This window comes from Pinus tabuliformis, chromosome X (assembly GCF_031772625.1).
Source record: "Pinus tabuliformis cultivar Carrire ecotype Pingquan chromosome X, CPIR1, whole genome shotgun sequence".
Classification (NCBI taxonomy): domain Eukaryota; kingdom Viridiplantae; phylum Streptophyta; class Pinopsida; order Pinales; family Pinaceae; genus Pinus; species Pinus tabuliformis.
The window spans coordinates 1,166,798,498-1,166,826,186 of record NC_142308.1 but is presented as its reverse complement, the minus strand read 5'-3'; the positions used below and the strand labels follow the sequence as shown (position 1 = coordinate 1,166,826,186).

General features: G+C 40.3%; 1 protein-coding gene across 5 annotated transcripts in view; it reads left to right on the top strand.

Moving 5' to 3' along the window:
• SECA2 (Preprotein translocase SecA family protein) overlaps positions 1-27,689 on the top strand; it is a 475,015-nt gene that overhangs the window by 58,542 nt on the left and 388,784 nt on the right. For all 5 annotated transcript variants that reach the window (XR_016265257.1, XM_089453128.1, XM_089453126.1 and 2 more), the window contains exons 13-17: positions 14,671-14,761; positions 26,936-27,019; positions 27,132-27,224; positions 27,362-27,457; positions 27,590-27,675. Coding sequence is in view for 4 of the 5 variants with exons in the window: in XM_089453128.1 (XP_089309254.1) it covers positions 14,671-14,761; positions 26,936-27,019; positions 27,132-27,224; positions 27,362-27,457; positions 27,590-27,675 (450 nt within the window). In the remaining variant the exon portion in view is untranslated. The remainder of the gene's footprint in view (positions 1-14,670; positions 14,762-26,935; positions 27,020-27,131; positions 27,225-27,361; positions 27,458-27,589; positions 27,676-27,689) is intronic.

Sequence of the window (27,689 nt, the reverse complement as noted above, 5' to 3'; positions counted from 1 at the left end):
AATAAGGGTTCAAGTGATTTTCATAGAATTCATCAAAGATCCCCTGATTTTGTATGTAGCAAAGTTAGAGACATCAAAAGAAATATACGTGAAGTTAGCATATTTGTTCTTCGCAAGTACTGCTGGAGAAGTGATATGCTTGAAAAACGAGCTATACAAAATGAAGATCTCAAAGGAAGATGGAATAGCCTCATAATTTATGAGTGTATCAGAAATAAGAGACCAACTACAAGAGTTGGGAGAAATAATGTCCGATAAAGAAATGACCACCATAGTGCTCAATGCACTACCAGAGGAATGGGGCAACTTTACATCAAACATCTATGGAAAGAAGGAAGTTACCCTATTTAGTGAACTTTGGTCATTGTGTAAGATTGAATAAACCAGGTTGAAGGAAAAAAGCGATGTAGGATAAAACAAGCAAGTTCAAGCATTTGTTGCCATGACTAGGAGGAAAGGAAAGTTTGGAAGATTTGGTCCTCAGAAAAAGAACAAGAATGATATGTGGAAGATCCAATGCTATTGCTTTCATGAATATGGGCACTACAAGAGAAATTGTCCTAAACTCAAGGACAACAACAAAAGAAGGAAGAAGCCCATATCACCGAAAGTGGAAGAACTTGAGAAGAAGAAATCAAAGGAGGCGGAAGTGAGAGATCTCTACTATGATTGAGATAATCTCCTTCCCTAAGTTTTCTTTTAGTTTTGTAAGTAATAGCTATCATGGTAAGTATGATAGGATGCATCATATCATACAATTGAAGCAAGAGCTCATGACATCATTATAGAAGCTTGAAAGGATAGCTGAAATAGAAGTCTACATGAATATAGCAGCCATCATAGAAAGAAAGTAACTCTTGGTTACCTCATGAAAAGCATAAGTAGTACTTATTAATAGAAGAAAGTCATCTAGCATGATGAGGGATAAAAATATTCATCATACATCATCACCATTTGGAAGGAGCATTTGTAGGATGAGGATAATCAAGATCCTCCGTTGGAATCTTCATTAGAAGGTTCACCTCTACTTGGAAGAAGCAAGTGTCTCGCTGATCATTCCACCTTGTGTGGGATACATTGTTTAGAAGGATGATGGTATGATGACAAAGGAGTGCAACAAGTCAAGATGATTGAAGTACTATCAATCAAGGAAAGAAAGATGCCGAAGGAAGTCTAGATGACTGAAAGGTAAAAAGAGGTATGTATATATTTGATAAATTAAGACATGTCACCATATAGTTGCAGACAATATGAGTAAATGCTCTACCTCGTGAGCATGATCAAATAAGAAGGATCTCTTCCTTTGAAAAGATGCACGAAGGCATGGTTCACATATTGATAAATTGAAATCAACATTATATGTCCTCATATGGAATATGAGGTAGTTGACAAAGATGAAGGAACTATGAGTTCTTGGAAATCAATATGTGAAGACAAAAAGAAGAGATCGTGAAAGATGCAACTACAGTCACAGAAGAAAAAGGGAAGTCAACATCTGATAACTAGAAGAATTAATATGACATCTCCATAAAAGAGAAGACCATTATAAGATTTGTAAAGAAAGGAGATCCTTGACATGTGAAGTCTTGGAGATGTGTTTGTGAATGTATAGGATGTTGCAGGAAAGCAAGGTGTCATGATGAAAGGCCATCACAAAAGGAAACTGTGATTTGATGTTCATTTTCAAATTTTGAACAACATCTGGATGGGTTGATATAGGGCTACCGAAAGAAGGTTGTAGATGTCACCTACAAGTAGCACTCATGTGGTTGGATGGAAGATCCTATAGAAAACATGACTTGGAAGAGGTAGCACCGTAGCAGTATGAAGAAAAGCCAAATGTGGACTAGAAGATCACTTTCCAATGAAAAGAAGGATGGCATGACTGATATGGTTTGTGAAGGAAAGTGATGGATGGCCAATGCCCTACGACTCATGAAGGCTCCATAATGAAAAGGATGAACTTCATGACATCAAAAGAAGCCCCACAAGCAACTGATAGTACCATGATCTCCACCAAGAGAAAAAAATTGCTGAAAGCAAGTCCCCAATTAAGAGGGAGCTTGGACAAGTCCCTGGATATGAGGGAGCTTGGGTAAATTCCCTTTATAGGAATGGGTACATTCCTTTATAGGAATGGGTATATCTTCCCTAGTTGAAAGGGAGAGAGAGACACATCATTCTTGTCTTCATATTGTGAAGAAAGAATGGAGGATTGGGTAAGCATCTGGCATTCGATACTCTTTGAGGATGTGGTAGGGCATCCAAGATAATAATAGTCATAGAGGACTAATATTCTTTGAGGATTGGGAATCCAAGATAAGAATAGTCTTGGAAGGACATACCGTATGAACAGCTGAGTGGGATATGTGCCTTGAGAGACAATGATGATGGTGTTTGTCAGTCACTGGTCTCGCTAACATTGTGCTCTAATCTTGTGGAGAGATAGAGCTGTTAGTCAAGGCCTTGCTATGTGACAATGCTGGTTGGTATAATGCAAATAGATGGCTTACCAATCCAACTCTTCTTATGAGAGTTCTTCAAATTGAGAATGTCCAAGTACCTTGTATGGATTATGAATACCTCCCTAGTTCAGAGGGAGTGTTGAAATGTGTAACTAGGTTCGGTCTTCATAATGACATGTAATCATGATTTTATGTATTTAATGAAAAGAGAAATAAATTTATTATTGTTATTATCGAGGCATGGGTTTCATGCTCAAGGGAAATTTATTTTTAGGTCAAGCTCCCATTGAGAGCTTCTAGAGCTTGTCATTGAGTCTACAAGTCAAGAGAATCATTGTCATGTATGGAAGACCCATTTGGGCATGTTACATATTGTAAAGAAAAATTTATTTGAGTCAAAAGACCGTCCAAGGCCTCGTCATGTTGCAAAGATCAAGTCGGCCTACTCAAGTGGACAAGTTGTCCTAAAGGGTGCAATTCGAGCTAGCAGAAGACCTATATATAAGAGAGATTTCGACCTCTCTTTGGACACACGCACACTTCAGTCAAGTTCGATCAAGAAAGGAAAAAGAGTGCAAGGAAGAGGAAGGAAAGAAGGAGAAAAGAAAGTCAACTTTTTTGGTACTGTTTTTGGGCTATCTTTCTCACACGTGCATAGTGGATTAGAGGTACTTTCTGCAGCAGAAAGTACCCAATTGCAGTCATCATCAAGGGCCGAGTTTTGGGTCAAGAAGGGTCTCCTTTGCAAGCCGAGGTATCAAGGAAGTAAAATCAAGTCAAGCAAAGGAAAGAGGAAACAAGTTCATCCATCTTCTAGGGTTTCTCTAGAAGAATTCACTGGGCAGGTCGAAGTTGCAGAGAAATCTACTAGACAGATCAAAGTTGCAGAAGAATCTACTGGGGATTGAAATTGCAGAAGTTGTTGAGTTCAAGGTTGCTGGAAAATAGGAAAGATTTGACTTGGTCTTGGAGGGTCTTGGTCAAGGGTTATATGTCTTGGAATTCATCAATTGAAGTTCTATAAGAAGAGAAGAATTCTTGTGGGTTTTCCTCTCAGTTGGAGAGGCTTTGGTCCTCGCTGATCGCCTATATCTTGTGTCCTCTTGTCTCATTGTTCTTTATGGTTTGGTAGTTGTTTGATGATAAGAACACAATAATAATCAAGTTGAAGAAGAATCTAATTAAGATAAGTAAAAAGATATCACAAGCAGTTATCATAGTAAGAGAAATCACCTAATCTAGCTGCCCCTATATTTCTCAACAACCCTAGCACTCCACCTCCTACTCTTTAGTGGAATTTCACCACATGGGAGGCTTCCCAGTATATGTCACTTATGTTGAGAAATCAAGGGGTTTGTAGATTAAGGTTGATTTCTCTTACTTGATAATTACTTGAGAGATTTTGTTGGCCTTTAATTACTTTGTTATATCTTCTTCATCATGCAATTTCCAAAACATAAAGTACATGAAGATCACAAGAACAAAAAGGAACATAAGATATAAGCTCCAAGCTTGGGCAATGTTGATTTCTGGTAGCATCGGATGTGCTCCAAGTCTCAAATTTTGCAGAGAGGCTTAGACATATGTATTCCAGAATACCCAGAAACCGTTTTGGGAAATTCCACCCAGAGACAGTTTTATTAAAATAATTAATTATTTTTAATGGGACCCTAAGTCTAAAATTAGGAAATTAAAATAATTAATGGGTATTAATTTAAACTGTGGGTGTAACTTCTAGAAGAAGACGAAGATCGAGTCCAAATGATTTGAGCCATTGATTATAATCTAATCTGGGTTGTTGGTTCTCAACTGGAAGATTATAAGAAGGACATCAATGGGCATTTGGAAATTACACCAGAGGCAGATACTTAGTTACCTGAGTAAGATCGATTTTCTCACTGGTCGAAGTTCGGCAAGAGAAAATTGAATCAGAGGGAGAGTTATAGGTGAGAAGGAAAGAGAGGGTATCAACACCAGTTTGAAGGTCAGGAACAAAAGACGCAGATAAGAGAGAGGACAACGCAGAAGCTGTGACACAGAGAAGGGACAACGTAGAGACAATGTGACGCTGGGATTGCGCAGTTCTCACACAGGGGTTGACGCAGTGAGACGCAGAGGGGGCAACAGGTCCTCTCCTGGATCAAAAACTCGTCAAGAAGTGTCTGTAAAATTTCTCACAGAGAATCCTCTTCTATTCTGCTAGTTGTATCTTGTACATGAGATTTTTGTTGAAGAATAATAAAGAAACCCTCATCTGCTGCACCGGTTTTCCCACATTGGGTTTTTCCGGGGACAATTGTCCAAAAATAACTGTCATCGTGGTTATAATTGTGCTAGTATTTTTCTTTGCATTCACTTTCCGCAGTATTTTAATTGTGAAGGCTGCAGTAGAATTTATTTCAATATTTGTTGTAGAAACATTGTGAATAACTTATTTCTGAGTTAATAAGTAGAAGAAATAATATTAATCACTGCAGTTGGATTTCTATTTAGAATTTTTCACATGGTATTAGAGCAAGGTTAAGCAGGAGTGCAGATCGGAAGAGCCAACATTAAAGAAGAGGGAGTTCGAAATTACTGCATGGGCAGAAAATCGAACCTCCAGAAGACTTGCGCAGTCCAACCTATGGGGGCAAAATTCTAATGAGAAAATATTTCTCTGAGAGAGTCGACAGAGAGGAAGATTTCCAAATTGAAGTTTGCCAGTGACAAAGGTAGCAACACAGAAACTTCAGCGTAGAGCAGTCTTCAGGAGAAGACGTCGTTTTTTCTGCAGCAGTTGCTGGGACAGGGTAGTGTCAGAGATCGTTAGAAAAATAGCACAAATATGGAAACTCAAGATGTCTCCGAATTATCTTCTAGATTAGAATAAGAATTCGCATGCTTAGCAAGTTCAGCGTTAGCAGAGGTTTGGTACATTAATAGCGGGGCTTCAACCCATATGACTAGAGTGCGAGAATATTTCTCGAGTTATCAAGAAGAACAAATGGACTTCCAGATTACTATGGGAAACAGAACGAAGTGTACTCCAGTAGGGAGAGGCACCATAGCATTTCAAATGGAAGCAGGAACCAACATCCGAGCCACCAATGTTCTGCATGTGCCCGGGTTAGGAATGAATCTGATTTCAATGTCCTAGTTACAGGACAAGGGATACGATGTATACTTCATTGGAAAGAAAGTATATGTCAAACATCCAAGCTGGAAGAAGAAGAGACAAATTGGAGCTCGAAGCAACAGACTGTATAGGTTGCAGCTTGAGTCTCCAATGGCACTGATAGGCAGCAGTCATAATGGTGAAAAGGAACTGAATGAATTATGGCACAGGCGAATGGGACACTTACACCATGGAGCACTGAGGATGCTTAGAGAGACTGTTACAGGAGTTCCAGTCCTTAGTACTGAGCATGATGATTTATGCAGAGGATGCGTACTAGGGAAGTACGCTAAAGCAACTTTTTCCAGAAGCAACAATAGAGCAGAATGTGTATTGGGATTGATACACTCAGATATTTGTGGTCCAATGTCCACAAGAGCTCTTAGTGGTGGTGAGTACTTTGTCACCTTTATTGATGATCACTCTAGAAAAACCTGGATCTATTTCTTAAAGACCAAGGATGAGGTCTTTGATCGATTCAAAGAGTTTAAGGCTCTCGTTGAAAACATGACAGGGAAAAAGATAAAGGTATTGTGTTCAGATAATGGTGGAGAATATATGGACAAAGACTTCACAGATTTTTGCACAAAGGAGGGCATCAAAAGAGAATGGACAACTCCATATAATCTGGAGCAGAATGGAGTAGCAGAGCGAAAAAATAGAACTATTGTTGGGGCAGCAAAAACTATGTTGTATGATCAAGACTTGCCTAGATTCTTATGGGCAGAGGCTTGCAACACAACGGTATATATCCAGAATAGAACTCCTCACAGAGCATTGGGGAAGAGAACGCCCGAAGGTGTCTTCACAGGGAAGAAGTCGGAAGTAAGTCATCTCAGGATATTTGGAAGCGTGGCATATTGTCACATTCCAGATGAAAAGCGCAGTAAACTGGATCAGACTGCAGAAAAGGGGTACCTCGTAGGATATAGCGAGACCTCAAAGGCATACAAAATCTACATTCCTAGCAGCAGGAAAATTGTAGTGAGACAATATGCGAAGTTCATGGAGGATAGAACTTTCAGGAAATATCGAGAGATGCCAGCAGAAGGTCAGTCTATAGATGTTCCATTAGTCTGGTGGCAACAGGGGCAGCAAGGAGGACAAGCACTTGGATCAAGTACAGTGACCAGTACTAGTATTTCCTCAAAAGAAGGAAATCTAGATAGTTCTCAGTAGATGGAACAACAGGACCAGGAGGAGGAGGTAATTGAGCCTCCCACCACCAGTGGTAGAACTAACAGGGAAGTACGACAGACGCTGAGGGACGCAGAGGAGTTTGTTGGAGCTCCTAGAACCGAGAAGAGGCAGCGTAGACAGCCTGATAGATACCAGGCCTTGGTAGCACAGGTTGAAGAACCCTCTAGCTTTCAGGAAGTCGTTCAACACCAAGTTTGGGTGGATGCCATGGTAGAAGAGTATAGTTCTATCATGACGAATGATGTCTGGGAAGTAGTACCTAGACTAGAGGATAGATCAATTGTACGATCAAGGTTGATCTACAAGATCAAGTATGTTGTAGATGGCAGTATAGAGAAGTACAAGGCAAGGTTCATGGTAAAGGGGTATACACAGAAAGAAGGAATAGACTATGAGGAAACCTTTGCCCTAGTAGCTCGATATACCTCTATCAAATCCGTTATATCCCTAGCAGCTCAAATGGGATGGGAGATTCACCAGATGGATGTCAAGACAACATTCTTGAATGGGGTGATAGAAGAAGAGGTGTATATAGAACAACCCGAAGGCTTCGAAACTCATGAAAAGAGAACTCATGTATGCAGATTAAAGAAAGCTTTGTATGGGCTCAAGTAGGCACCTAGAGCATGGTATGGTCGGATTGATAGTTACTTGCAGCAGTTGGGATTCGTCAAGAGTGATGTTGATCCCAATCTCTACTATTTAATGGTAGAGAATGAGCCACTTATTCTAGTATTATATGTGGATGAATTGTTTTTAACAGGGTCATATAGGAGGCTCATACAGGATTGCAAGAAGAATCTTGAAGTAGAATTCAACATGAAGGATATGGGGTTGATGCATTATTTTCTACGGTTGGAAGTTTGGAAGAAGAATGGGTATATTTTCCCTGGGCAAGGAAGATATACTACAAAAATTCTGAAGAGATTTAGAATGCAGGATTGTCGACCCATGGCTACTCCCATGATCACCAACTGGAAGAAAATAAATGCATTAGGAGACAAGGAGGTGGACCTCACCTTGTACAGACAACTCATTGGGTCGCTCATGTATCTAGTCAACACTAGGCTAGACATTTGCTTCACTGTTAACATTTTTAGTCAGTTCATGGTGGAACCGGAAAGGGTGCATTGGGCAACAACTAGGCACATTCTGAGATATGTGCGTGGAATAATAGGATATGGGTTGAAATACTCCTGAGGGGATGACGTCAGATTGAATGGATTCATAGATGTAGATTGGGTAGGTAGTTTAGTAGATCGGAAAAGTACCTCTGGGTACTGCTTCAGTGTTGGATCGGGAATGATCTCTTGGTGCAATAGGAAGCAAAAGTCAGTAGCTTTGAGTTCAGCAGAAGCTGAATATATGGCAGTCAACACAGCTACGTGCGAAGCTATATGGCTTAGAAAACTACTTGTGAGTTTGTTCAGAAAAAGGATAGAAGCGACCAGGATTTATTGCAATCAGAGTTGTATCAAACTCTCTGAGAATCCAGTATTTCATGATCGGTCGAAACACATTGATATCAGATGTCACTTTATCAAAGACTGTGTTCAGCGTGGGGCAATACAATTGTAGTATGTCCCCATAGGAGATTAGGTAGCAAACGTACTCACAAAGACTCTAGGAAGAGCTAAGTTCATTCAGTTCAGAGAGCAAATGGGTATGGTAGAGAATCCATTTCAGTAGCAGAAACAGGTAATTTCTCAGTTATAGTAGCAGGGAATGAGAGGGAGTTGTAGTACAGATGTAGTGTTGGCAGTGGCAGGGTCAGTAGCAGTACAAGTGTAGTGTTGGCAGTGGCAGGTTCAGTAGAAATACAGATGCAACATTTGCGCAGTAGTTGGTGGGTAGTGATGTCAGACATCAACAGCGTAGAGGGAGATGTTACAAAACAGGGTGATGCTTCGGCAGGTCACATTGCTAGAGCACATTCCTCGCTAAGAGGGAGTGTCAATTTTTGGTAGAATTGGATGTGCTCTAAGTCTCAAATTTTGCAGGGACATATGTATTCCACAATACCTAGAAATCGTTTTGGGAAATCCCACCCGGGGACAATTTTATTAAAATAATTAATTACTTTTAATGGGACCTGTTGACCACTACGTGTCAACGATCCATAGCAGTATACCCCCATTTTTTTTCGCAAAAGGGATAGTGCCTGATCGATGTGTTCGTGCCGTTCAGTTATCATCATCAGCTTGATCATCATCTTATAATGTAAACCCAATCTGCATGTGTATAATGTAAATAATCTCAGCAGATCCGTGTCGTGTATGTAATCACATAGGTAAGCCTACTTTTCTGATGACAATCTACATTCTGGGAGGTTTTTTGTCTCACTGATCCATTCTTAGATGGTTAACAGAGTTTTCCTTCAGCCTTACCCCAAAACCGTAATGGATTTTTTCACTGGGATCTTAGGGGAGTCCTAGTGTTCTAGATTAATCCTATGTAAAAGTGATTTGAGAATAATCCTAACTATTTGGTTAGGTTATTTTATTACAAGTTGCTTGATCTGCTAGATTATATTTGTGTCGCAGAATTGGGTAGTCTATGAGGGTCCTTTTGCAAATGGGTTTTTCCTTTTGAGATGTAAAAAATGTGAAAATCATGATGTAAAGTGTCTTGAGGGTTAGAAAAATAATTTTTCCCCCCATAGGTTAATTAATTAAAATTTCTGACCAAAATTAATTAAAATACTAAGCTAGAAATTTGATTAATTTTAGGTCCTAGATAAATTTAAATTCTTCGATGGCAAAATTCGTCGGTCCTTAAAAATTAAATTTTAAGAGGTCCAGGGACTAAGGTAAATTAATTATTTTGCTAAATTTTAAGCCTTTGGTCCCTGGGGTCTCACTGATCCATTCTCAGAGAACCCATGATCCACAGGCTTTCTCATCCATTTACCTTAGGGACTACCCTCCTTGACTTGCCTAGGAGAGAGTCTAAATGGAGTGAGTAAGGATCAAGAGTGACAACCCTTACTCTGAGCGTTGTCCTGGTGCCTAGACACTTTGTGCGGCAATAGGACATTAAGTCTAAACTTAGGAAATTAAAATAATTAATGGGTATTAATTTAAACTGTGGGTGTAACTTCTAGAAGAAGACGAAGATCAGGTCCAAATGATCTGAGCCATTGATTAGAATCTAATCTGGGCTGTTGGTTCTCAACTGGAAGATTATAAGAAGGACATCAAGGGGCATTTGGAAATTACACCAGAGGTAGATACTACCCAAGTAAGATTGATTTTCTCACTGGTTGAAGTTCGAGAAGAGAAAATCGAATTAGAGGGAGAGTTGCATGTGAGAAGGAAGGAGAGGGTATCAGCGTCCGTATGAAGGTTAGGAACAAAAGACGTAGAGCAGAGAGAGGACAGTGCAGAAGTTGTGACGCAGAGGAGGGACAACACGAAGAGTGTGACGTTGACACTGCACAGTTCTCACGCAGGGGCTGATACAGTGAGACGCAGAGGGGGCAACATGTCCTCTCCTAGATTAGAAACTCGTCAAGAAGTGTCTATAAAATTCTCACAAAGAATCCACTTCTATTCTACTGGTTGTACCTTGTACATGAAATTTTTGCTGAAGAATAATAAAGAAACCCTCTTTGCTGCACCGGTTTTCCCACATTGGGTTTTTTCGGGGACAATTGTCCAAAAATAATTGTCATCGTGGTTATAACTGTGCTAGTATTTTTCTTTGCATTCAATTTCTGCAGTATTTTAATTGTGAAGGCTACAGTAGAATTTATTTCAATATTTGCTGTAGAAACACTGTGAATAACTTATTTCCGAGTTAATAAGTAGAAGAAATAATATTAATCACTGCAGTTAGATTTCTATTTAGAAATTTTCACAGGCAAAACCTCTCCAAGGGGAAAACCCAGAAAAATTCTTCTCTTCTCATAGAATCAGATCAAAGTGAGACATTCAAGACCCAAATACCAAGATCAAGACCTCCTCAAGCACCAAGTCAACCCTCCAACAAAACCTTCCTCAAACAAGTCAAACTTCACAAGGTCAACTCTATTCAAACTGCATCAAAACTTCCCCAGTTCAGACTTTCAGCCCCTGCAACTCAAAAACTTCAACCCTACCACTTTTGGTCCTGCAACTCATATGGATGCCCCAGAATTTCGCACTTGTGAGCAAAAGATGTCAAAAATCAGAAAATTCTTCTTCTAGCTTGCCTTTCTCTCTCCTTCTTGACCTTCACTCTTCTTCTTTGCTTCTCTTGCTTGGAGATCGAACTTGTGAGTGTGTTTGTCCAAAGGAGGTTGAAGTCTCTTCCTTTTATAGCCTTTCATGTGGTTGAAATAGGCCTCCTCTTGGCCAACTTCTCTTGGCAAAGTCGACTTGGCCTTAGGGGTCAAATAGACTCTTCTAAACTCAAAAATAATATTTTCTTTTGATTACAAATAGCCCAAAAGTGACTTTGTGTTGAGTAAGCTAGGGAAAACTGTTTAGGGTTTTTTCAATTGATTTCTCTTTAGCATTGACAAGTTCTTGTGATATTTTATTAGTTCTTCTTCTATATTATTATGTTCTCTCATCATCAAGAAAAATGCCAAACATAGAAGATCACAAAAGCAACAAGAGGAACACCAGAGATAGGCTCCAAGCTAGGGCAAAATCCCTCAATAGGGGAAAACCTAGAGAACTCCTTTTAGAATCAATTCAAAGTAGACTTCCAAGACCATAGACCCTAGACCAACACACCAAGACCAGGCCAGCTATCCAACCAAGAGATCTGCTCTTCAACAATGTCTGCTACAGTGTTTTGCAAAGTTCGGATTTGTAGAGACCCTGATCTTCCATAGAAACCTCACATGTGTGGATTGAACTTGACAAATTAGCCTTCCTTCTTTTCTAGTCCTCTTCTAGAACCCTCACACGTCTTTCTTGATTGCAAAACCATACAAAAGATATGTGTATGTTTTTTTTGAGTCTCTGAGGAGGTTGAAGGCCTTCTTTTATACCTTTCACTGGGGCTAGATTAGGCCTCTCTAAGCCGACTTGATGAGGACTAGCCAACCTAGTCTTGGTGAAGTTTGGAAGGACAGTTTGAGGGCTGACTTGTTTGAGGAGAAAGGTCATTTGGTCTAGTCTAAGGTCTTGGTCTATCTCAATTTGAATTTTCTAGTGGAAGAGTTTGACTGGGTTTCCCCTATAGAGGGGTTTTAGCCCTAGCTGAGTGCCTACATGTTCATATTAGTTAGCAATGGCATGTTCTATGCTTAGCACAATTACTTCAATGTTCCTTTAGTAGCCCAATGACAATTTCAAATTTAGATTTCCAATAGAAATCACATTAACCATAAATCACATTGACAATAACTATAGATAGAACATGAATAACAAAATGCAGAAGACAAGCCAAGACAAGAGAACACCAGATTTGGCAGATGCCAGGGAAGGATCCCAATGTGGGGAAATCCCTTTGATAAATTCTTCTTATTATCATATCAAATGTTCAACAGAGAGTACAAAAAGTCAAAGTTGACTTGCCAATCAAGGTCAAAATAGCCTTGTCAAATCTGCAGTCAAGTGCAATCAAATTCAGCCTTAACCAGAAAGTCAAAGATGGTCAACACATCAGCAAAACTTCCCCTTTGAAGCTCGGTCAAAGGCAGTCAAACTAGGCCTCCAATAGTGGTCAAAGTCAGCCCAAAACAGTCACAAAATCTTTGGTCAATCTTGGTCAACCTGAAGTCAACCTTGCGGTCAAACAGGCCTGCAGTCAACGCAGTTCAAACAGCTGAGAAAATCTCAGTTTCTGTGCCAATCAATGCGGCATGGTCAAATAGAGTCAAACCCTCCATAATCACAGGCAAACTTGGTCAAACAGTCCTTGGTCAACGCTGGTCAAACCCTGCAACAGCTCTGAAATTTTGGCCCTGCAATCTGCCCAGAAAATTCGTCATCCTTGCCACACATGTGAGAGAAAAGATCTTCCCAATAGCTGTACGAACCAATGAGAGAGAGAGAAGAATGTGTGAGTGATGATGATGCCAAATGAGGTGAGAGGTCACTTATATTTATACAAGTCATTGAGCGTGAAGTGACACGTCTCTTGGGCTTCATGAGCCTACATGATGATGTGGCTGACCTTGACAATTTATACGCGTGGGCATAAATTCAAAAACACATTTCTGCCTGTCCAAATTTGATGATATTTAGATCAATTTTGGTCCTCTCGAAAAGAGGAATTCAATGCAATCATCATCTCCATCAAATGAGCTGTCCAAAGTGGAATTTGGTCCTAGTTACCAGTTTTAACACTACATCTGGTGTCATTGATCTTCATGTTTTGATTTGATAATTGCTTGATGAAAAGGAGATAAAAGAACATAAAGAAAGTTAATAAGACTACAAGAATATCACAAGTAATTATCAACATAAGAGAATCTTTCTGCCTTTCAGATTTGAGAAGCCTTCCTTTTGGTGCAATTCCACTAAAGAGCAGGAGGAAGATTGCTGAGGTGACAGTGGCAATCTACCCCATTGTTGCAACAAGGTTTGGCCTTTGCCTTTTGAGTCCCCTCACAATGCCTGCTAGATTTTGAGGCAATAGGCCCCATTTGTTTTGGTCTCTGAAGCTTTTTTCTTCTAATTGATGACTTTTTATAATGAAACATCTTTTGTTGCTTGGCTTCTTACTGTTCTTTCTGTGCCGTCATCATATACTTGAATGTTGAAATCTTGGTAGCTTGGAATATTTGTTTCCTGGCATCCTGTTTAATCATCAGCTGATAATGGATTATTAGGTTTAAAAGATCTACATCCTGCTGGCATGCCATAAAACCTTGCATATTTTTCATCATCATTGGTCCCAGTATCATCATGAACATACCTGCCAATCCAGCCTTGGTTATCAGGTATCATACTTGATCTGTATGGATTTGAAAAATAACTAACCTCGACAGCCATACACTTGAGGATTCTCACACGTGCGGCTTTCAGGTACAGGCAGAAAGAGCTAAAACAACATTCCCAACTGCTAAATGACACCAAGGTCAGCTTTGTAGAAATAAGTATAAAGAGTATCTGCATTGTTTGTTTCAAGTGGCTTTGAAAAATAACCTTTTGCAGCAACAACTTTGGCCCTGAGAAAATCCATGTTGGCCATGAAGAAGTCCGCATTACCCCACCAAAGAAAGCCACACCAAATCAATGTCCTTATATGAAAAGGAAAAACTGCAAGACTCATTTCTGCCTCACCTTCAAATCAATTCTCAGCAGTTCCCTCTTCAGATTCATATTCTTATTCCTTGCTGTTGCAGTTCCAGAAATACTGATGCTTCTGCATTTGATTAGCCACTGGAACAAGAGGCTGAAGTCTTTAGATGCCCCTAACAAGGCTTCTCCAGACTACACATTAATAAACGAAGTAAAAACAGAGTTGAGTTACGAGTACTGCTGTAAATGCATAGGCATTGTAACAAATACATATGAAAGGAACTTCTGGAAGCTTGGATGTAAAGGTGGCCATTTATATTATGTTATCCTTCATATTTATGTTAGTCAATTGTGCAGTCTTTTGTATTACTCGATGTAAATTCTGCATGGATACTGTGCCTGTTTGCATAATTATCAAGGGGCTTGCATTCAGTGAACATGTAATTCTGCTGTTTTTCACAGGGTTACTTGATCTGGTGATTCCAAGATACATGTTGAAATTGTGTAATGTAGTTAATGTATCTGCTGATATTCCGATGGATTTTGGTGTTTGAATAAATTGAAAATATGTTTCTTTTGGTAGAGTCTGAGATGTCATTAATTTATTTTTGCTCCTTTATTTTCGAAGTTTCATTTAATTGCACCAATCTATCTGGATGCTCTACAGGTTTGTGATAAATGCTATAAAGGCAAAAGAATTTTACCGTCGAGATGTTCACTACATTGTCAAAGATGGACAAGTGCAAATTGTAAATGAGGTACGGTTACTGACCACTCTTTACTAGGCAGTCTTTTCTAGTTTGCATCTTGTTTCCTAAGCAAGTTCAATTGTTTTTATTTGCTACAATTATTCCTTGTGAAGATTTTATTTCTATGTTTGAAGTATCAAAAATTATCATATGTTGTTAATTTTAAGTATGTTTTATGCTTAGAGCAATTTATTTCAATTTTCATAGTTATCTCAATATCTTTTCCAGATTAGCAATCACATCAGCATTAAAGTAAACTGCAGATAGAACATAAACATGGATCGCAGAAGACAAGCCAAGACAAGAGGACACAAGATGTGGCGCTAGCCAAGGACAAACCCCAATGTGGGGAAACCCTTGTTCAATTTTTTTATATGTTCTTCAATAGTTCAGCGCAGAGAGAGAGAGAGTACATTTACAACAGAAGTCAACACTTTGACTTATCTAGATAAGAGCATAGATCATCTCTAAGAAGATGATACATGAGATCAATTGAAGACATGCTGTTTCAACTGATTCTCCAAGGTGACTCCTTCACCTATCATTGTGTTGCATTTCGTCATCATGCTGCACCTCACCGTGCTGCACCATGCTGCACCCATCATCACAATGTTGGACCTCATGACCATGCTGCACTCATCATACTGCTGCACCTTATGCTGCCACTGCTGTCCCATGTGCCATTGCTGCACCATGTCCCCACAGCTGTCCCATGTGTCATAGCTGCACCATGCTACCACAAATGTCCCATGTGCCATAGTTGCACCTTGTTACTGTCCAATGAGTTTGCAACACCATGCCTTTGCTGCTGTCCCATTGTAGCCTTTGCTGCCATGTCATAGCTGCTGTCCCAATTGTGCCTATGCTGCCATGTCATAGCTGCTGTCATAGCTGCTGTCCTATTGTGCCTTTGCTGTCCCATTTACTACGCAGCTGTCCCTTTTACTATGCAGTTCCATGCTTGCCACTGCTCCCTAGTTTATTGCTGTAGCTGCTGTCCCTAACAGTCATGTTATCCCAATTGTGCCATTATTGCACTATGCCATTGCCATACCTCAATAGCCTTGCCATACCTTGCTGTTGTCCCAATAGCCTTGCCATACCTTCTGTTGCATGCTACTGCTGATCTCTGCCTAGGGTTCTGTGCATGTACCAGTCTGGTTAGGGCACACCAACAAGCTTACACCGGTGCCCTAATCTTCTCCAAACAGGCCGCTTACTTCAGCTGAAGGATCCAAGGTATCCAAGGTGATGTTGTAGGACTTGGGCACCTCCACAAAGCTCCCTACAACAATCAACTTAGACCTGAAGCAATCTTCCCACTCCAACACTGTAAACAAGCCTAACATATAGGGAGAATACCCCTGTTTTGCCTTTCTATCCTTAGAGATGATTGCGGCCTGGTTAGGAGGGCCTTTCTAGGCCTCTCGGCCATCTAAACTTCACCTCCCAACTGCTGCTGTAGCAGTCCCTCACTGCGGCCCTATAAACAGAGATATACACCCAAAACCATGCACACAACAATCATTAAACTCACCTATAGTCTGTGGCCTGATTTGCAAGGTAAGACTGCTCCAACGGGTCACAAAATAACCCTCAAGCCATCCTTCTTGCCTCCTGCAATGTGGCTAAGAGTTGCGGCTCTTCTTCTCTAAAATCCACACCCAAAACAGTGAGAATATCTCCACAAACTTGGCTACCTTCTAGACTACGTAGATACCAGCGTATAGGTTAGGGCTGTCCTCCTTGTAGCGTTAGGGCTTCTCAATTGACAACGTCCTCTTGGTTAGGGCAGACTGCGGCTAGGGCATCCTCCTCCTAGGTCTCTCTTCCACTAAGACCCAAAGCGAGTAGAGAGAAATCAAGAGAGATGATTGTGAAATGACTCTCAAGTCATCTCCTTTTATACTAAAATGTTGAGCACATGTGGGTTTATGTGGTTGCTCGCTGACCTTGACGAATTGACTTATAACACAAATAAATTCATAACTCCATGAATACTTATCGGAATTAGATGATCTTAGATCAATCCTACACCTCTCGATGAGAGGGATCCAAGAAAAATATCAGCTGCCATAAATAAGATGACCCACATGGAGTTTGACCCTAGTTGCCAATTTTAACACTTCCTCTCAACTAAGGAGAACTCCATCTGCTGATCCATCTGTTCGACTATACTATCTCTGCCATGAGTGCCCTGCACTGCTCTGCTTTGCTGAACCATGAAGAAGAAGAATTGATTGAGAATGTCTCATACCATTCTCTACTGACCCAAAGTCAGTTCCATATGAAGAGAGTGTGTCATACCACTCTTACTGATCCCAGATCAATTCCAAGAGAGTGAGTTATGTCACTCTTACTGACCCGAAGTCAGTTTTATTAATCCCAGATCAATATCACAAGAGAGTGTCTCAAACCATTCATACTGATCCCAGATCAATGGAGGTGATCCTAGCATAGGGAGTACGATAGATACAACGATGCGTCCATCGATAGTACTACTATGGTCCCTAACCCCATTTCCCTACTCATTGGCCAGATGAGAGGTACTTCCCATGAGTCCCAAAATGCATGGGTAGGACGCCTCGACAGGAGAACCACTCATCCTGTCCCTAAGTCACCACGGGGTATCACAGGGGAAGGCTGAGCCATTCACCCTGTACACAGCGCACCATTAGGGGAGGCTGAGTTGCCCTATGGTCGCCTGTTGCTCCAAGAATTACCCCAAGTCCCCCGGAGCTCCCAGAGCTCAATGCATGCATCATGCATGACCCTCATAAGGGTCTCTCAACGACTCCAAGTTGTTTGGGAAAGTTGCAAATTTGACCTTTCCCCAGTGCTTCGACAGAATGTCAGCGACTTGTACATCAGTCTCAATGCGGTGGAGCCTCCTCGCTCATCGACGTACCATATCCCAGATAAGGTAGTATCTGATGTCTATATGCTAGAGCAATCATGGAATACGAGATCAAAGATTCCTCAACAATCAAATCTCCCCCTGGTTGACACAGAAGATCATGCTGGTATCCATCATGTGCACAAACAACTCACTGAAGAGCTTCCACAACCAGGCAACTTCACACGAGATCATATTCGTAGCTATGTATTCGGTCTCAGCGGTGCTTATAGCAACCAACTTCTGCTTCCTGCTCATCCAGGATATCGAAGCAGAACCCAAAGTGAACTAGCACTCAGAAGTGCTCTTGCAATCCTCTACACTGCCTGCCCAGTTAGTATGAGAATAATAATGTAGCTTCACATTTCCGGTAGTGTATCTCAATCCATGAGAGATTGTGCCCTGAAGATATCTCAGAAGATTCTTGGCACCAATCCAGTGAGGCTCAACCATATATGAGCTCATCATGCTAACTGCAAAACATATGTCCAGACGGAAGTTCACCAAGAACATCAACGCTAGTATGAGTTTGTGAAACTCAAGGCGTTTCCCAAATCTGGTCCGCATCACTACCACTTAACTTCTAAAAGTTTAGTTCCATCGAGGTAGTCACGGGCTTGCAGTTCACCATTCCAAATCCGGAGTCCAACTCCCTCTTACTTCTGCAAATGAGAGGGTTTGCACCTGTCAGAAAGAGGTCGTCCTCAGAAGGTGCCAGTATGAGAGGTCTGTTATCCACAACCTTCAAGCAATGGTTTGGATCAGCTTCACTCCTAGTGAATCTCAACTTCATCAAACAACTATCAACCCTCTCATACTACGCCTGGGGTGTTTTGCTTCAAGCCATAGAGGGCTTTTTTCCACCTGCATACATGAGATTCCCGATCATGAATCTCAAACTCCTCGGGTTGTTCCAAACCTGTGGGCCTGCTACATGAGGGGATTGGTCCCCTTATAAAATTTTCCTCCGGTACATCTCAGACATGTACCTTCATGCTCTTTTTGAATTCAGGCATCCAAGTCACCATCTGACTCACATCGGGTAAGGTCCTATAATAAGTAGACCTCCGGTGCTATAGATGAGATATGTCAACTGACATGATCCCCAATGGACCATCCTGCAACTTGATACAAATTGCCAACCTTGAACCCATGAGTAAAAGGATCTTTGAAAATTCTATTTTCAAACACGTACCTTCCCATCGATGAATGCCACCCTGAAACCTTTGACTTCCATTGTCGAAATGGACACCAGGTTCTTCTTGTGATCAGTTACATAAAGAGATTCTCGTAAATGAATCGAGCTATCCTCATTCAATTGAGGGGTAACATTCCCTACACCCTTTCTGGGATAGGTGGCATTGGCTCCAAGTATAATCCCACGATAGTTTCCATCTCTACTAAATTAGAGAGAGCACCCTTCTATTTGATAAAGTGCCTTGAAGCATGACAATAAATAAGCCATATTCCTAGAGAATCTGAAGGAGAGGGCCAATACAAGATAATGCTTCTTTATCTTATCAGAAACAACATTTGATTCTTCATACCTGGGGTTCCTTGCTTTCTTCGAAGAGTTGGCTATTTCCTTGATGACCTGCATTACCTGTCATTCCTTTGATCATTGAAGATGTCCTGGGAATGATTGTTATTTTCATCAAGTGATGTGTCCCTGCCATTCGGACACTCTTTCGCATAATGGCCGAATCTTATTACAAACAAGGCATCTGCCTTTCCTTCCACCCTTAGATCCGAACTTCCCAATGAAGGTCATTAGAAGCTTCCGCTGCGCCACTTGGATAATATTCTCTGCTTTGACTTCACCCTTGGTGAATTTGAAGAGGGATGAGGAATCCATTGATCCTTTTGTCCTTTCCCAACTGTCTTCGGTGATTGCTCTTTCATTCTTGCTTGGGCTTTGTCTTCACGTTAGCTCTGATACCATGTTAATTTTAGGTATGTTTTATGCTTAGAGCAATTTATTTCAATTTTCACAGTTAGCTCAATATCTTTTCCAGATTAGCAATCACATCAACATTAAAGTAAACTGCAGATAGAACATAAACATAGATCGTAAAAGACAAGCCAAGACAAGAGGAAACAAGATGTGGCGCTAGCCAGGGACAAACCCCATCGTGGGGAAACTCTTGATCAATTCTTCTTATATGTTCTCCAATAGTTCAGCACACACAGAGAGAGAGAGAGATAGTACATTTACAACAGAAGTCAATACTTTGACTTATCTAGATAAGAGCATAGATCATCTCTAAGAAGATGATACATGAGATCAGTTGAAGATATGCTACTTCTCCAAGGTGACTCCTTCACCTATCATTGTGCTGCATCTCGTCATCATGCTGCACCTCACTGTAACGCACCATGCTGCACCCATCATCACAATGTTGGACCTCATGACCATGTTGCACTCATCATACTGCTGCACCTTATGCTGCCACTGCTGTCCCATGTGCCATTGCTACACCATGCTACCACAGCTGTTCCATGTGCCATAGTTGCACCATGCTACCACAGCTGTCCCATGTGCCATAGTTGCACCTTGCTACTGTCCAATGAGTTTGCAACACCATGCCTTTGCTGCCATGTCATAGCTTCTGTCCCAGTTGTGCCTATGCTGCCATGTCATAGCTGCTGTCCTAACTGTGCCTATGGTGCCATGTCATAGCTGCTGTCCTATTGTGCCTTTGCTGTCCCATTTACTATGCAGCTATCCCTTTTACTATGCAGCTCCATGCTTGCCACTGCTGCCTAGTTGTATTGCTGTAGCTGCTGTCCCTAACAGTCATGCTATCCCAATTGTGCCATTATTGCACTCTGCCATTGCTATACCTCAATAGTCTTGCCATAGCTTGCTGCTGTCCCAATAGCCTTTGCTGCCATGTCATAGCTGCTTTGCCATACCTTCTGCTGCATGTACGGCTGATCTCTGCCTAGGGTTCTGTGCATGTACCAGTCTAGTTAGAGCACACCAACAAGCTTACACCGGTGCCCTAATCTTCTCTAAACAGGCCGCTTACTTCAGCTGAAGGATCCATCCAAGGTGATGTTGTAGGACTTGGGCACCTGCACAAAGCTCCCTACAACAATCAACTCAGACCTGAAGCAATCTTCCCACTCCAGCACTGTAAACAAGCCTAACATATAGGGAGAATACCCTTGTTTTGCCTCGCTGTCCTTAGAGATGACTGCGGCCTGGTTAGGAGGGCCTTTCTAGGCCTCTCAACCATCTAAACTTCACCTCCCAACTGCTGTTGTAGCAATCCCTCACTGCGGCCCTATAAACAGAGATATACACCCCAAAACCATGCACAAAACAATCATTAAACTCACCTATAGTCTGCGGCCTGATTTGCAAGGTAAGACTGCTCCAACGTGTCACAAAACAGCCCTCAAGCCATCCTTCTTGCCTCTTGCAATGTGGCTAAGAGCTGCGGCTCTTCTTCTCTAAAATCCGCACCCAAAACAGTGAGAATATCTCCACAAACTCGGCTACCTTCTAGACTGCATAGATACCAGCGTATAGGTTAGGGCTGTCCTCCTTGTAGCATTAGGGCTTCTCACTTGACTGTGTCCTCTTGGTTAGGGCAGACTGCGACTAGGGCATCCTCCTCCTAGATTTCTCTTCCACTAAGACCCAAAGCGAGTGGAGATAAATCAAGAGAGAGATGATTGTGAAATGATTCTCAAGTCATCTCATTTTATACTAAAACGTTGAGCACATGTGGGTTTATTTGGTTGCTGGCTGACCTTGACGAATTGACTTATAACACAAATAAATTCATAACTGCATGAATACTTATTGGAATCGGATGATCTTTAGATCAATCCTACACCTCTCAATGAGAGGGATCCAAGAAAAATATCAGCTGCCATAAATAAGATGACCCACATGGAGTTTGGCCCTAGTTGTCAATTTTAACATATGTATACCTTGTCAATCAAACAATGGATCATGGGAGCTTGAGATCAAGTATGGGGAGAAGAGAAAACATCCAATTCAGATCAGCATGTAGGATTTTAGCAAGTGATTTCTATATCTAGAAGAAAGATGAAATTGTGTCTAGCAATGAATTGAGTCAGTGAAGAACCTAAAAATAGCTTGGATTCATAAGAATGCCTATTAATAGGCACAATATCTGTTAACACTAATAACTGTCTAGTTCCAAATATAGACTCCTCAAGAGTTAATGCTTGAAACTGGAAGTGTTAAAAGCTAACTAGGGAAGGTGCCAATGTTACATCTTACAATCCCTCTGTGCTTTGGGTTAGTGCTTGCTAACATCAAGGGAATTCCTATGCAATCTGGAAACACAATATGAGCCCAGGAGGGCAAAAGTTCTTCTAAACTGCAAAACATACTGGCTGTTATATAAAAATCAGACCTGAAAACAATGTGAAGTAAATCTGGACAGCAAGCTATGGCACAGATTTGCATGTAATAATTTAATTCTGCCTTGGGAATTGTTACCGATCAAATCAGCAGTGTTGCTAAGGTCATGGAAACTTGCTAGATGGTTACACACAGGGCAGGGAACTACTGTCACTGTTAAATTTCCATAAAACTATGCAACTACTTAGTGAATAACTGAAAACAAGGCAATCAGATATTGAAACTAAATTTACTTTCACCAAGATACAGAGTTTCTTAAGTTATGAGCAGCGGAATAGAAACACAGAGATAAAAGCACATCACACAAATTGACACGCTTGTTTACCCACAGTAGCAGAAAACACTCCATGGATCCACAGTCAGGACTCAGTACTCAGGAAACGAAACAAACACACAAGTGACACCATTGTTTTTGGACCAATGTCCCCAGAAAAACCCAATGCGGGAAAACCGGTGCAGCTATTGAGGGTTTTATTATTATGCAGTTTCTGAATACAATTTGCGTGCCAAAACTGGCTCACCCAACAGAGAATAATCTCGGCAGTATTACCTGTCTACTCGGAAGTAGATATTCTGGTTGAAGCCTCGGATAAACACTCTGACAACTCCCAGCTCCAATCTGCCCCACGAAAACCCCAATGTCAGCCTCTAGGGACTACGTCAGCCCTTTCTGGCCCAACGTCACCTTAGCTCGCCCTGTGTCAGCCTCTGGAGGCACTGCGTTAGCCTTTAGAGCCTCTGCGTCACCCACGTTAGCCTTAGAGCAATCTGCGTCACCCACCCTGGCTGGCTCTGCGTGAACCTCTGGCCGGCTCTGCGTCCCTCTCTCTCGGCTTCTGCACTGATCCTCTTGGTACTATCTCTGCCTCTATGCTTCTGTGTTCACTGCCCCTCAGCTGCAACTCTAATCACTCTTTCGACTTCCTCAGCAAACCCTGCTCCAGAAAATCGAAATCTTGATCAACTCGGTGTATTGTCCAAGTGATCCTCAAGCCTCCTTTTATACTTTTCTTGTTGACAATTCAACGACCGAGATTAAGTCCCTAATCAACGGCTAAGATTAACTCTGGCTTGATCCATGACTTTTGGACCATTCTAACACAGTGTTTATATATATATATATATTTTAAGACTAACCTAAGTACCCACGGGGGATTTGAACCGATGACCTATCGCAAGGAGTGCCTTAACAACGCACCCATTCACCGTCAATCCAAAGCCCCGTGGGCAACACAGTGTTATATTAATACACATTAATATTTTATTTTCCCTACGTTTAGACTTAGGGACCCTATTAAAAATATTAATTATTTTAATATCTCCCAAACTGTTTAGAATCTTCCAAACCATTTCTGGGTATTGGATATCTCATGTGTCTTAGCCTCTCCACCAATTTTCATGGCTAGAGCACATCCGCTGCTACCCCAAATCAACATTTTCTGAAGACGGTTTACTTGACTTCCCCTTGGAGTAGTTGTTTGATTTTTCATTACTGGCATATGGTGCTTTATGGAGTTTATATTTTCGTTCAATAATTATGGTTGCTTGGCATCTTCAATAGTTTGGGGTTTATATAATTTTAATTCTTCACAAATGTAATCCTTAAGGCCACAATGATACATTTTTAATAGCTCTTCATCTCAGAATCCCCTTTGCCTTATCGCTAATACTTCCCATTCGTGAGTGTATTCACTTACCGATCCCTTTTGTTTGAGGTGAATGAATCTTTCGGAAACATCATCCTCTTCTTCGTCATGAAACCTTTTAAGTAAGACATTTTTAAAATTTTACCAATTGAACGAGCGAGCTTCACATTTGTTAGACCACCATAGGAACCAATCATACGCTTCTGCTTCCAGGTAGTTGGATGCGGTCATGACCTTCTCTTCTTCACCTATTGGCGGGTTTGCTCCGAAAATGGCGTCCATTTTATTTACCCATATAATGGTGCCTTTATGGTCCTTACCATCGTATTTAGGTAATTCTCTTTTAATTTTGAGGTAGTCTTTGTCAGAGAACCTTGTATGGTACTGACTTCCTTCAAACTGTATATGTGGTAGTCGCGGCTTTCGTGCATCGATGGAATTTCATGATCTGGAAAAATTCTGCCTTCCAGAGTTTTTGGACTTTGTGTCTCCGAGGGATTAAAAGGTGGATTGGCTCCTCCCATAGACTGGCTCATCATGCTCCTTATTGCTATGATATTCTCTGCCATTTCGTCTTGACGAACCCCAAATTTATCTTGCTTCCTTTCGACATCGTCAAGGAACTTATGCATTTTGTCGAGTTCTTTTTGAATTGTCGTCATTATTATTGCTTCCCATTTTGTTCTTCTTCTTCCTTGTAGACCCAATTTTTTGTTTTGTTTTGTTTTTGTGTTTTTGTTTTGTTTCTTGAAACTATTAAATAATAATTAAATTAATGAAATGAATTTAAATAATTAAATTGATTTTTAATTATATTTATATTAAATGTATGACTTCTGCGTTGAATGACTTGCTCGACGACTCATGACCGGCTCGACGATTCATGACCGGCTCGACGATTCATGAAAATGTTTAAGACAGGAATGTCGAGCAACGGTTTGAATGTTGGGATTGACAGACAGACATGGGGGACAGGGATGGAGGTGCTAGATGGAGGTTGTGACAGTGGGGACGACTCGATGGCAGCGACAGTGGAAGTGATGGGAGGACAGACAAGGCAGGAACGTGGGGAGCACGACAACGGTTGGGGACGACGGGAGCACGATCGACGGACAACATTGGGACATCAGTGTCGCTTGCAAACGGACAATGTAGACAATAGTGTGGGTTTACAATAATGCAAGGAGGCAACAGACGACTCTGATACCACTGGAACAATTCAATTGTTCACTCTCAATCAATATGCTCAGAGACATTTGATGTTCATAAACATAATCATATATATATATATATATTTATTCAATTGATGGATGATTTTTACAAGGCTATGGCGGTTCTCCTTTATAGGAGTTGACTGGCCATGAGCCCAAATGTCACGTCCCTTGGGACTGATGTCTATTCAAAACTAATTAGTATCTTATCTTAATTTAATTTATTTACTAATTTATTAATTAATTAATATGTATTTATTTTATTGTTATAATATTTGTTATTTAATATATATATCGAGTTATGAATTTTTAATTCATAACAGATACTTATTCATTCATGATATTTTGGACATATTTTGATATTATGCATTGTTTGGACATGGCTTTATTGAATATCAATGATTTTTTGTTTTGTTTTGTTTTTTTGTTTTGTTTTGTTTTGTTTTTGTTTTTAATAAATATTATAAATTCAATATATGTGTATATCTTTATTTATTGAATTTATGATTTTTCTCCAATTAAAACTCTTTACTCTTTTGCCTTGCCAATTTATCGCCGATTCCGATTTTGGTAACATTGTGATAAACCATAACTTTCACAGTATGTAAATTGGCGAGTATAGTGAACCTAAATCTGAAATTTTTGTCACGGGTACTTTGCTTTATCCTCTCAGGCTCCTGAGCTTTTTTGTTGGAAATGACCCAAAAACAAAGTTATAATGAAAATACCAAGATTACTTGTTTGAATTAGCCAAACCCAAGGATTTTATTTTTTGATACTAAATGTTATGTACCAAATGCTTATATCATAATAACCCAATGTACACAACATGTGAGCGTGGAGCACAACTCCCAAATAGATAAGAAGGATGAGTTACACAATAACTCAAAGATTAGGAGGACCTCCTATAAATACCCCAATACATTTATACACCCAAATTAGTGTTAATAGAGTTCAGGGGATCCTTAGACCTATGAGGAGGTAACTAGGAAGGATGAATGGTGCAAAGGTATGGAGACAGATGGATTCTATTCGAAATAACCAGACTCGGAATCTAGTCAAATTATCTGCAAACAATAGTGCAATTGGATATAGATGGCTATTAAAGGAAAAGTATAAAGTCCGATGATATTGGTGATAAATACAACGAGTAGTTGGTAGCCAAAAGTTGAGCACAGTAGGAAGGAATTAAGCCAACAATATTTCCGGATGATGACTTCATTTTGATGGACTTGAAGCCAGTTGCAGCACTGAAGGTTCTAGGAGCTAGTGCTATGCTTGGGGGATTGAGCTGAGAGGATAATGACATTGATACCCATACAAAGGATGTTGGTGATAATCCTGATCAAGGGAATGATAGTGATGATATGTGGTACTATGATTATTTTTTGACTCTAGAGGCGATTTAGAGCCTCAATGTTCATGAATTTTGGTTCAGATATTTACTGTAGAACTTATTTATTTTGCCAATTTGCTATATTCACTCTTACATGCTTTATATATGAGCAAACATTGGATATTTGTTGTCTAATGGTTTGGATTGACATTGATGTCCATGAAAATATAATTTTCCAAGTAAAATTTGTATATTTTATGCATTTATAGTGTACCAGCTTTTCAACCTGGATTTTTGGCGAGTTCCTGTCTGGTCCAGGTTTGGTTTATGATTTTGGGAAATCTGGTTTTGTTCTGGTTCCAGTGTTGATAACTTTGCTCCTCATCAAATTCCTCAGCTGAGATTTTACTTGTTTCACTTGCCAGTGCGTTTAGGAATCATTGTTATGCCTAAGGTTTATTAATGTTTAAGGTTCTATTCCATAGTTATCACTTTTTCCAAAATTTTCCCTGTAGCAGATAACTATTAGATAACTGTTCTTTTATTTTTCCTTCGTCTATAGCAAATACATTCATAGAGACATAGAGAGCTTGAGTGTTGACTGCTTTAATGGATTAAGTTTCATGATAAGTTTTGGTAGCCATGTTCTTACTGGAGATTTTGGATTTGTCATCATGTTTGTATAAAAGTTAACGGGCAGAGTTGAAGAGAAAAGGAGGTGGTCAGATGGCATTCATCAGGCAGTAGAGGCCAAAGAAGGAGTCCGAATACGTGTATGAGTTATCTGCAATTAGTGCCTTGATTTATTTGATTTCTACTGATTCAGAAGTATTCATGGGTTATGGTTAATAGGTAACTCGCTTTGTTATGCTTCAAATTTACCAGGCAGATACATCAATTGTGGCACAAATAACCTATCAATCATTGTTTAAGCTTTATCCCAAGCTATCTGGAATGACTGGAACTGCTAAAACAGAAGTAGGCATTCAAACACATTTCTTCACTTAGCAAGGCTGTGTGCTATGTATATCTTTCTTTCTTGTTGAATTTTAAGACTTACAGTTTGCTTCTCGTCTTTGTTTTGGAATGTTAAACTTTGTGCTTGTTTGGTTCAGGAAAAAGAATTTCTAAAAATGTTTCAGATGCCAGTTGTTGAAGTGCCAACAAACTTGCCCAATATTCGCAAGGATTTACCTTTGCAGGCTTTTGCTGTATGTATTTCAGAGAGTTTTGCTTTGTATGATAATATTCCAATTCCAGCATTCAGTATCTTTCTGCTTACATTTTATTATTCATGTCACGTTTTCAATGTTATTGATTGTGCTATGGTAGATTTTTCTCAGACAGCATGGGGTAAATGGCAGAAAGTGACAGAGGAAGTAGAATTTATGTACAGGCAGGGTCGACCTGTTTTGGCTGGAACAACAAGGTGAATCTTCTCTA